At 37.2% G+C, this 12,767-nt stretch overlaps 1 protein-coding gene across 1 annotated transcript in view; it reads left to right on the forward strand.

The window, feature by feature from the left end:
• KLHL32 (kelch like family member 32) overlaps positions 1-12,767 on the forward strand; it is a 73,289-nt gene that overhangs the window by 49,760 nt on the left and 10,762 nt on the right. Inside the window, exon 6 of the mRNA XM_053458455.1 lies at positions 2,869-3,084. Within this exon, the coding sequence (XP_053314430.1) occupies positions 2,869-3,084 (216 nt within the window). The remainder of the gene's footprint in view (positions 1-2,868; positions 3,085-12,767) is intronic.

The raw sequence follows: 12,767 nt of genomic DNA on the forward strand, positions 1-12,767 counted from the left end.
ACTGGTATGCAGGATTATATAAAAATATACAGCTATATAAGACAGAAAACTACAATAATCTGCATAAATCTGTGTGTCAACAAAAATATAATGAAATACAATTCTATAATAGATTGCCTTTAATAGATTTGTTGCAGTGTTTCTGTTCCTCACATTATGGCAATTATTAGAAGAAAGACTGAGGACATTTCATATAGTATAAATTAGGTAGTAATTTTTAAATTCATGGCCGTGTTCCTCCAAGTGAAAACTGAGTAAGTGGAGCCTATGTTTGCATTATAATTTATCAGTCTGCCCAATTAGGAATGAATGCTTGTTATGTGTGCTATAGAATTAATGGACCAATCTGCATGCACATTGGCTGCTTTACCTAACCTAATTAAGCATATGTTAAATCTGCACAGTTGGCTTCATAATGAGCTGCAACATTTGGTTCCTGCATAGTACCTTAGAATCTATTCCATTTAACTGTGACCTCATTAAATGGAAAATGGTTTTATATCTCCTGAATCAGGTCATTTTTCAAATCCAAGTGACCTTGAAGATTGATTTAAAATTGCAAAATAAAACAGGTATTATGTCCTCCTCACAAGAACTGTTATATAGTACTAGATTACATGTACACGTTTAATTATTCTTATCAATTAATACACTCATTAGTCTACCCATCTACCCATTGTCAGTGTTTACATATTTAATAGTGTAATATCATATTTTTGTTCATCTTTATTATTGGTATTCTGCTGTATATTATTTAGAATCATTGGAAGTGCATCATGAACCCTATTAAATCATTGATTTTAGACTTAAAGTGAGATCAGGGTTTTTCATCCTGTAAGCTGTTTACCCCATGAGGCACATCTAATGGAGCGGGAAGGCATTTCTTTAGTCGCATAATTAAATTTTATTTGGTTGGACTCATTCACTATTAGGTGTATTTACTGAAAACAAAGTTTATATCTGGAGCAATTACTTATTACCCATTACTGTTAGTGGTGGGTTGGGTTAGGGGAATTAAGAGACACAGGTGAATACTAAAATCATCAGCCTAAAATATAGAGTTAAAAAGTGGAAGAATCCAGTTGATTTTTTTTTTTAATAAATAAGAAACACACTATTTGATATGTATTATTATTTATTGTTTTATATAGCTCCATCATATTCCATAGGGCTGTACAATTTGTAGACAGCGCATTACAAGTAGTATATAACAAAAATTTGATATACAAAAATATACAACAGATGAGGATGGCCCTGCTCAGAGGCACTTACCGTATTTGCTCGATTATAAGACGAGGTTTTTTCCAGAGCAAATGCTCGTCTTATAATCTGGGTCGTCTTATAATCAGACCTCAACTAGGTCTGACTATGAGACTAAGATCCAGATCCTCCGCAGTGATGCAGGGGACCTGGATCCTCCTGCCCCCCCCCAACTTACCGGTACGTCTGAGTCCCCGGTGCTTAGTCCGGGCAGCGTGTAGAGCTCTACGCGATTCGCGTACACAACTTCCGCTGCAGCCGGGAGGAGGTGCGTTTAGCAGCGGGGGTTGTCTGCGTCCATCGTGCAGACCTTCACCGGCTGTCAGAGATCAGAGTTCCCTGTGATCGCTGACAGCCGGGGAAGGTCTGCGCGACGGACGCACCTCCTCCCGGCTGCAGCGGAAGTTGTGTACGTGAATCGCGTAGAGCTCTACACGCTGCCCGGACTACGCACCGGGGACTCAGAAGCTCCGGTAAGTTTGGAGGCGAGAGGGAGTGTTAAAATTGGAGCATAAGGCATTTCTGGAGGCAGAGTTCTCTGTGAAATGCCTTTTAACCCCCTTAATGCCACTCTGCCTCCAGAAATGCCTTTTAACCCTCTATATGCCACTCTGCCTCCTGAAATGCCTTATACCTCCCTATATGCCACTCTGCCCCATAATATGCCTTTTAACCCCTAAATGCCAGAGTGGCATATAGGGGTATAAGGCAATTCTGGAGGCAGAGTGGCACATAGGGGGTCAAAAGGCATATCATGGGGCACAGTGGCATTTAGAGGGTTAAAAGGCATATCATGGGGCACAGTGGCACATAGGGGGTATAAGGCATTTCTGGGGCAGAGTGGCAAGCCAGGGGGCAGATGTGCATAACTGGGGGGGGCGGGTTGAAAAAAAAAAAAAAGAAAGAAAGAAAAACAAAATATTTTTCTCAATCATAGCTTTTATTTAAAAAAAAAAATGTTCACATAGGTTACATGAATTAACATTTACTGGTAACACTTTTTTCCTATAGGGTCGTCTTATATTCAGGCTTTTTCCTTTTTTCATAAATTAATATTCAGATATTTGGGGGTCGTCTTATAATCGAGCAAATACGGTACTTACAGGCAATTTATATAGAAGATTAAGGCACTATGTAATATACCCCAACCACAATAGTCGCTGGCCCTCCTCACCTGTTGTTTCTCTAAGTCAAATTGTTATATACTACTACTAGTGGGAACTCAGCATGGAAATGCTGTCAGCTATATCACTAATGGCATGTTGCATTCATATACACTCACTTAGCCCTTGTTTTAATGACTTAATACAATAACAGAATCTCCAGCCTAGAATATATCATTTATATACCTGGTTCTTACATGATTACACTAGTTTAATTGTGTTATTATGTTAGGATGGTCATCAAGTTAACATATATGCCTTTACAGCTATATTTTTTTCCAGCTATGTGAAAAAGAAGGAAATAATTACTCCAATGGATATAATTGATGCTCAGAATTTCAGCTAGATGTAATTAATTAATTGTTGAACAAAGGCCTTCACAATGTGGAAATTTAAAAAAATGACATCATATTTATTGTTTTCTAATCTTTTTCTTACCATCCAGGAACTAAATAACTTTAATTACTTGGACTTGTACAAACTTGCCGACCTGTTTAACCTAACGTTGTTGGAGGCTGCTGTGGTGGACTTTCTTGTAAAACACTTGTCGGAGCTTCTGAAAAGTCACCCTGAAGAAGTCCTTGCACTACCCTTCCGTCTTCTTAGAGAAGTCTTAAAAAGTGACCACTTAACTTCACTTAGCGAAGAACAGATCTGGCAGGTCAGTAACGGCGTACAATGAAGGATGTTCTTATTTATTTCCATTATCTGCAATACTTACCTGTAAAAGATGAATTAGACACAATTTGTCTTAGATCTTCACTATTTAGTCATTGTAAGCCTCAGTACATTAAACGTCTCTCATTAGACCTGTTTCTAAATCTTACTAGAACTTTACTCATAGGTTAAGGTGCTTGAAATGCTTTTTAGTTGCTAAAGAATTATGGGTCAAGAAAATTATTTTGCTTTTGACTTGGACTATATGAATACTGCCCTGCCATTTTAAATTTCTATTCCACCAAATGAGTGGTTTTGTGAATCTAAAAATATGTATAATAAAGTTGTATTAATCCATGAATTAAGATGCAATACATGCGTTTACATGGATACTATGTACTTTGTGTATCCATTATTTATCAGAGCCTTCTAAGCAAGGGTGAACACATTTATAGGTAGAGACTTATAGGTATCTTTTTTTATTCTCCTTGCGAAATAGAAGGACAATGTAATTACTCTTAGTCATCCATATTACTCATGGTCTCCTGATCCATCATGTCCCTAGCATGCTATTAATCTTAGTATTGCATTTACTATTATTTGCTGATTTTCTTTATATTGTTTTCATTTTGAGTGACACTGAATTGTACAGTGCCCCTTATTAGCTATAATAGCCACCTCTCTAAAGGTTACTAATACTGTGATGCACACTGGTTATAAGCAGTTCCCTGCTGCAGGCTGTAGTTTTTTATTCATGATCCTTGAGAATGAATTAACAATGACCATAAATATCAACCACTTCAGTGCAGAGGTTCAGATGGCAATAAAGGATCTATTTTGCTTTATCTTAGTAAATAAGTAATTCTCCTACAGGAAACAAACTCAATAGAAAAGAATCAAATTTAGACCTGCAATATCGCCTGAAGTATAGCTAAGTTCATCATTTTTGCAAAGGTTATTCTGGTAATGCAATATACCATGGATGAATCTAATATTCATCCGAGGTTAAGATTGGGAAGAACTGAAGATTAGTGTCATGGTGTTTTATATAAGCAAAACTTGATGGACAGGCCGGGGACAGATCTACAGAATCTCATTAAATTGCTGAATTGTTCATTACCCACTATTCTTACTGAAATAAAGTGCTCATTGACTTTGACAAATCCTCATGCCAGTGCCTTAAAGGAGAACAGTCAAGAAATAAGCACAGACTAAAACTACCTGTTGTTATCTAATAGACCTTTACATCAGGGGCATTTATAAAAAAAAAAGCAACAGTAGGTTAATTTTTGACCAGACTCAATTCACATAAACAGATTGGGGTCGTGGACCCATTGGACTCATATCCTTGCACACTACGAGATAGAGGTATCTAATTTTCATAAAAAAGAATTGCGATTTACAAGAGTACACTAAAAATGCTCTGTCAAAATATACAAAGTCATTTCTTGTTAATGCTACCTAAAGGTACAATTTAATGAATCACATGCATAGATGATGGGGTGATTTGGTCATGTGTACATGTCAATTATCTAAGAATAAAGCCATGTAATGTTATAGGGGAACCATCTGCTAATTCACGCACACACAGTACAGTCCTATTTATCTGACATTTCACATGTTCCTAAGAACTCCTATGAGGGTGCAGGTTACATTCCAGACTTTCTTAATGCATATTTGTCACGTTATACATTTCAAATGACTACAATTGACAGAACACCTTTAAATAGTCATTTTGTCTCAGTATTAAAACAGCGCTATTAAAGAGATTTCCAATATATTTTGTATAATCTGTGTTTTCCTAGCTGGCCACAGTTTTGAATCAAAACATGTCCAGTGTAAGGTTCAGATGATTCGAAATAAATCCCTGCTGGTTGAAATAAGTTTTAATGCCTGTAAATCCAGTTCATGTATGTATGTGACCTTTATTTGTACATCTAGACAATATGACAGTCATCTAGTCTACAGGTGGCCTCCATAAGATGCTGGAGCAGAGTTAGCTGTGAATCGAAATAACAAAGAGTATGAGTGCAATGAATAGAGAAGCAGCAGATGTATGAATGTTCATGGGATTGATATTACTGTGCCTGACATTTTCTTAATCAGCTCCTGCCGTGCGTTCTAGTATCCAGCTAGCCTTGCCATTGCTAAAATATGTTGGGAATGGAGTTTTGTAATCAGAACCTGATAGACAGGATATTGAAGTTTGACTGCTTAGGACATGGATAAGCCCTCCTGCAGCACTGATGAAACAATCAGATATGGACTAAAACGAATATGGTGTCTTTAAATGTTAGAACATCTGAAACCCTCTACTAAGAATTCTTGTAAGAAAAAACAATTGTCTGTTCTTTTCAATACTTTTGTTGTTTGTGATTTCTTTACTTTTTGCTCCATATAACTAAAACCTATATTGACCAAGTTGAAAGAAAAAAATATTTAGCATTTGTTTGCAGAAAAACTTTTCAGATTGTCTTTCATTTTTTTGGTTTCTCTCTTAATATGAGTCATAAAAAGATTAGTCTACCCATACTTAACCTTTCCAAGTACCCACTTAGCTTTGAACATCCTCTTATATATGGTTTATTTCTTTTCTGCTAGCATTCTTTTCCCCTATCATTTCCCATTTAGACACATTATAGTTGGGTTATATAAAACATTATTTATTCATTGTGTGAAATATTTGGTATTATTTTAAATGATATTTACCAATACCAAGTCACGTGTGTAGTTAACATACATAAATCCATATCATTTGTCATAAGCCTATATCACTTTTACTCTTCAGGTACATAATTATCATGTCAACAGATGCTTTTTTTATTAGTTGTCTTAGTGAAAAGGTTTTCTTTGAAGACGTATCCCTTTTGTTACGCCACTGGGAATGCTATAGATATAAAACTAACATGACTCTATAGTCAATATATCTTGCGATTAGGACAAAGTTGGTTTGGGTTCTGTACTTTGGCTCCAAATGAATTTTATGTTTTGTGGTTGATGTTACTTATTCATTTATAAGTTATGTATATGTTTAACCTTTAAAGGACAAGTGTCAGTTTTGTTTTTCACAAAATAAATTGTTTGTTTGCCCCATGGACTGCCTCGCATCATGCTCATTTTAGCTTGTAAAATGGTTCTACACATAAATGGGGCATCAACAAGGGAGAGTAGAGGGTAGATGACCAGTAGAGCTCACAGATGATAATACCAAGTAACCTAACATTCTTATCTCCTAGGAAAGAGGAGAATGAGGGGAGGTAGATTGGACAGATAAAACTGTGCTAAAGTTCAACTATTCCTCCTACAGATATGCATTTATTTCACAGTCAACCCAATGTAGCACAGAGCATTAGGATAAAGTTATGTGTGGTTTAATTAGCTGAGATCAGTTTTATGTAATGAAAGTTTAATCCTTCCTTACAACAGCTGCTTGAACTACTTAACAACAGTCAGTTGTTGCGACAGCCGCCTAATTTTATAGTTATAGGGGTCATGCTGCACTACCGTCAATGTCTGGCTCAAAGTATAGTGATTGGAGTTACGCTGTACCACCATTAATGTCTGGTTCAGTATACCATGATATGAGTTATGCTGTATCATATCTGTTCAGTAAATGTTATTAATTTAAAGTTATTCAACTTACTTATAAGTTAATTTATTTTTTTAGATTTCTAGTTTTTTTCCAGTTGATATAGTTTACAAATTTGTGAAATAAATATTCTTGCCAGCATCACGTACGAATTGCAAATGTTCAGAATTTTGACAAATTTGGTGATTCGTACAAAGTCACAAAAATTCTACGTGTGGCAACACTTCCGGTGACATCCTCTCCCCTGATCATTCAATCAGAGGAGAGAGAGTCTCCAAAAGCGCCACTATTTTGTCCTAAGGTGAACTTCCTCCAGAATGGCAGCTCTTTCACTGACATCTTCTCCCTCGATCCTCCAATCGGGGGAGAAGAAGTTAGCGAAAGTGCTACGATTTGGGCGGAAGTTCACCTTAGGCCAAAATGACAACGCTTATGTTGATGTCTACTTCCCCAATCTAATTGAGGCAGAGGACCTCAGCGGAAGTGCCACCATTTTGACGGAAGTTCACCTTAGGTTAAAATTGCAGCACCTTTGGTGATGTTCTCTTCGCCAATTGGAGGATTGGGGGAGATGACATCACTGGAAGAGCCTGCTATTTTGGTGGAAGTTCATTCCAGGTAATATCCGCAGGGATGCGGATGAAGATAGAAGGAAGAAAATAAAAGATAAAGGTGAGAATATGAGAGACAGAAGGTAGAATAGAGAAGATGAAGAACAAGAAGATGCAGAAGTGGAAGTGGTTGGCAAATGAGGTAGGGAAACATATAGAGAGCGTGAGAGAGAGAGCAAATGAGAATGAGAGTGTGAGTATGTGAGAGAGTGAGTGGAAGTGAATGAGAGTGCATGTGGGCTCTGAGCAACAAATTTCGTTCCGTAGTTAAAAATGCAAAGTGAATGGGCAGGGAACAAAATTTGTTGCCTGAAAACGAATGAGACAAAAACAAACCAAAAAATCTATCTGAATCCCATTTGCATGTGTCTATTATTTAGTCTGTAAACATTATTATTCTCTATATAATTTAGAAAAAGGATCAGTATTTTAGTAAATAAAGTTTTTTTTCTCAAAGAGTTGCTGTGAATAAAACATGCTGCTGTCATTAGGAACCATATTTTTTGTAAATAGGGTTACTTTATCCTATGGTCAGATAGAGTGGTTGTCTGACATGTCAGAATCAAAGATTTGGTGTTTTAAATGTTTAGATGTGTTGTTTTCTGAATTTAACGCTTTAATTACCAAATATAGAATTAGAATCAAAATCCCTAGTACTGTCAAATGTCCAAACACTTATTTAATGCTGTAAAGTGTAACCTTATTGACTCTTTTTGTCAGTGACTGCTTGATTTTCATGCGACACAAAAGTAGGCACTGATACATTCTGCCATGTTAATGTAAAAAACTCACTTTTTACAAGTGTCTTTGTGCTTTTATGCAATGACACATTCAGAGGAACGAACAAAATGACTGTTCTGCTAAGGTTCATTTGTGTAATGTGCCACAAGGTAATGCTTGTGGCTCACTGCCAGGGGAGGGCTGCCAATTTTTCACATGTGGGAATGGGTCAAGCAATAGCTCAATCATATAGCAGGCCAAAAAACACATGATCAGTCCTCAGCATTCGGCTTCCACAACTTATTCAGCAAAAAATCCAAAGAGTGAGCAACAAAGTATCGAGTCATGTATAAATGCTGCATGAAGATCTTAGTAACCTAGATACCCCTGTGGGTCTATGATGATGACAAGATGAAAAAACAAAGAAAAGCTTTTGTGTCATATGAAAAGTATTCCTAGAAAAAAATATGAATGAGACAAAGTTTTTCATGATTTAAGAATTACTTCTAGAAACAGTGTGTGCTTTCCTCAAGAAGACTGACGAATGACGTTTCTGATGCTGCATTTAGTTACATATGTGTTAAATTCAGCAGAGTTGTTGGAACAGCACCTTTAATTGTTGCATCCAAGCAGCACAGAGAGAATTTGCCCCATTCTTCTGCTTGCCTCGCTTCTTCTGCCGTACACAGGGCCTGGCAACAAAACATAATTTGTTCTTATTAGCGTGAGATCAACCACTCAGTATTGAATATAAGGTTTCCTGGCAATGGAGTTTGTGTCAATCATGAAATATCCCCTGTATCCTAGATACATGCAGAGTACTCTGAATACATAAACCCTGTCTAATTCCATCTTTGCCAGTAAAGCCTTTTAACACCCAACCCCTGTTTAATGCCTTTCCTTTCCGTCTCCCTTCTTTGCATGAATCATTGTCAGCACTCAGTGCCAGGACTGCATTTGAATGAAAAAAAAAAAAACAAGAAACGTTAAAGCCTTTCAAATATCGCTTATCTCATCACACACTGTATAAGGCGTAACAAACTATTCCACTAATCAAACAGGGAGAGGAGATGATATCACATCTATCTGCAAAATCTATCCTCATCATACACTTTCCAAGAGCAAATCTTGTTGAAATTATACGATGCATCCACGTAAATATCCAGCAGATCACTAGACCTGGGCTTCAGAATTCGGTTGTGTCAAAACTCATAACACGTCAAACATTTTTCTAGAGGCCCTAGTAAGGGGAGGGAATGGAAAAGCCACAGTTTTAAGAGTAATTTTAGATTGTAAATGAAAAAAGAGAGGCACGGCTGTTCATTTGCACCAATCATGCTTTCCTTTCATCTCCTCTGATTAGGCTTGGTGAGGTTTCATCAAACTGCTCTATCACCGAGCTGTCACTCGAGCCTTCTGTTGATTGAAAACAATCAGTGCTCTGATGGCACAATTATTCTGACCCTTTAACTAGAGGCTGCTGTGATAATGAAAGGTTGATTATGATAGTTTGTGCCTCTTTCAGTTTGCCAAGAAGGTTAATTTGGGCATCAGACGGAGGTTTAATGGGCGCTTGCTGCCTACACTGAAGAAATGAGAACGTGCGGTCTTCTATATTGCAAGGATATAGTTTGCCTGCCAATCACTGTCATTTAGACTTTGTGCCTTACACTCTGGAAATCACAATTTAGATTTTTTTTTTTCCTCCGGATTTAATTTATTCACTGCCCCGAGGAAGTTCTAACACTCAGTGACCTTCACAGCTGCATTTTTTAAAGCCTCTGAAAAACAAAGCAGGAGCAAATCTTCGTTCCATTTTTTTTTTTTTTTTACAAATTAGAACTTTGCAAATTCCTAGTAATTCCACAGTAGTAAATATTTTCATGTTGTGAACATATCACTTGAGAGGTACTGATTTTTTAAACTCATCATTGCCTTTTGGTGAATTTTTTTAATGCAAATCAAAGTCTGTCTTTCATTGTAAAAAGTAAAGGGGATTATCTAACAAGATACTTTAGCGATTTCTCGCCATTTTATATTTATTATAAGGTATTACAGTTACCCCAGCTAAAAAATATTCCCCACCTTGCTAAGGGTAGCCCTGCACCGCCCTTCTCATTTTTATTTTGCAACAGCTAAACCTTAGTGGACATTATCTCCCCATATACATTTATATGAAGGGAGACTTGCTCCAGTTTAAGACTGCTATGTTCTTGTAGGTTATTATCAGATACATTTTTGCATTATGCATGTTATTATTTGTATTTTGTGGTTCAGTAACTATGCTGTGTGTGACCAGCCAGTTTTATAGTTGATTTTTGATATTTTGGGTGTTTAGGTTTCCTCTTGAGTGCTACTAGTCATGGCTTCCCTGTCTTTCTCTTTGCTCTTTTAATACAGGAGATGAAATGTTTAAATTATTTTTCCTTACCATGTTGACATCAAGTGGCGAATAGTTAGTATAGTGGCACAATTAAAAGTTCTGCAAATTGCATGGACACTAGAACGCTTGAGTTAGCAGGAGAACATATATTCCTCCTTTGCTTTCCTAATGGAATTTGGCTGGTTCTGTTTCAATAACACTTTTTAACTTTCACATAGTATTCCGCCAAGACCTCAACAGTCATGGAAGAAGACGTATTCCCACTAGCATTGGTTGATTAGACTTCAGCTAGGCCTGATTACATATTGATGAAAGAAGGTGAAAGTAATTTGACACTTAAGATTTGCTGATTCAATATGTGACAAAGTGTGAACTATGAGTGTTAGTATTAAATTATAATTATCAGTTAAATGAGAAGGAAATGAAAGGTGCAGATAGGTATAAGCATATTTGCTATAGGCTTCACATTGATTACCTATACAATATACATTGTTTTAAACAGTCAGTCAGATCTTTTTCACAGTCCAACATTACCCTAGATCCAAAAAATGTTTCCATAAAATAAGATAGCTAGTTTACATTTTGGAATTATTCATGCTAACGTGGAAAAAAAAATATTCCAAAAATTACTTAGTGAACAATAAATATGTCCAACTTTTTTTGTACACCCGAGATTCTGCCTCGTTTGTTTATAATAGTCTTTTTGTGTTTTTTTTTTGTACATTTGTTAAACTGCACAGAAATAGTAGGAAAATATCACCATCAATATGTTTTAAAATAATGAATCCTCTTATAAATGGGAAAGGTTAAAGAGATATGGAATTTTCCTTAAGTATAACTTGCAGTGTTAAGTGGTCATGTTCATAATGTGCAAATGACATTTACTAAAACAAGTTGATTCTTCAGCTAGTGGTTATGTACACTTTGTCCTGCCGCTGACTGGCTGACTGTTGACATTTGCTGCTGATAAGCTGTGGGAGTAAGGCGTATTTTAGAGTAATGGTTAATGATTCCATATAATTTTTTTCATTATGAAAGGTACGGCTTTCTGTAGGTCTAGTCAAACATGAAAAAGTGCTTTTTTCAAGATTTTGGCGTAGCTGCACAGGTACTCAGTGGTACTGCTCTTATTCAACTAAAATGTCAATTTCACCTGTTTTTTCCTACAATTTAGCATGAGGAGACAATTGGAAGAGCTGGGAGGGAATGTGGATCCATCCTGAAGAGGGGTAGGCTTCGGGCAGCCGTTAGAAAGGTGCTGGGTATTTGAAGGCAAATTCCATTTTTACCTGCAAATATGTTAGGTGTCAGAAGATGTGTTCAGATGAACAGATCTTCTGCATGGCAAATATTAGATGGGTGGGAAATGGGGCAAACGCATATAGGGGGTTCTACAGAATCTCCCCATACATGTTGAAAGGGGACAGCTATCATGATGGCTGGAGTGTCCCTTTAACTACCAGGGATGTAGTATTACATCCATCGTTGTTTTGCAATTTCACTGTTGATGCACAAGAGAACTAGCAGACTAATGACAGCATGGTCTCCCTGATAACAGCAGCAGCTAACACCACTGACTTAGAACTGAAAGAAACAATATAACAGCTCTCGGACTGAAATGGTAGGGGATTCAAAAAGCCTGAATGGCCATTAAAGCATCCCTTTTCACTGGCACAGCAGGAGGGGCCCGTAACATGAGAGAGACTCTGCAGGGTCTGATGACCCTCCCCACCACTCTCCTTTCACAAAAACGTGAAAAAATTAAAGGAACCCCTGTGTTACAAAAAGGATCCATGGAGTCCCCAAGGAGTCTTTAGTGAATAAAAAAAAAGAAAATCAATGGAAGAAAGTATACAAGAAACCATGCCTCTTAACTTAGAAAAATAATAATTAAAAAACTCTTGAAAAATCCCTTTGTGGCTCTCCAACCTAGGAATATTTAAAAATGTATTCCCTAACAGACCTTATTGGCAATTAAATTTCCTTGAAATCATAAAAATCCTCTGGTCTGTAAGCAGATCCTTCCTTCCTCCAGCCACTGCTCCGGCTCATGCTTGAGGCCTTGCGCACAGCCGCGTCACACTAAAATTGGCCAAGGAGCGTGCACATGTGACAGAGTGACGTCGCTCCATTTTGAAATCCCATACCAAAATTCAAACATCCCATAGGAAGCCCTATCTATGCCCCAGATACCAGAACACTATGTTCTCTGGTAGCCATACTTGTGCTAGTCATATTGTATCCTGCCACAGTGCAATCCTACTCGTATTCATTCCATGTTTGACACCGGCTTAACCTCTACTACGCTGTTCTCCGGGCTTCCCGACCTCGGCTTTGTTCTATGAGTATCCTGAATTCTGGTTTCCTGACTACGGCTTGCCTCG

Source organism: Spea bombifrons, chromosome 3 (genome assembly GCF_027358695.1).
Source record: "Spea bombifrons isolate aSpeBom1 chromosome 3, aSpeBom1.2.pri, whole genome shotgun sequence".
NCBI lineage: Eukaryota > Metazoa > Chordata > Amphibia > Anura > Pelobatidae > Spea > Spea bombifrons.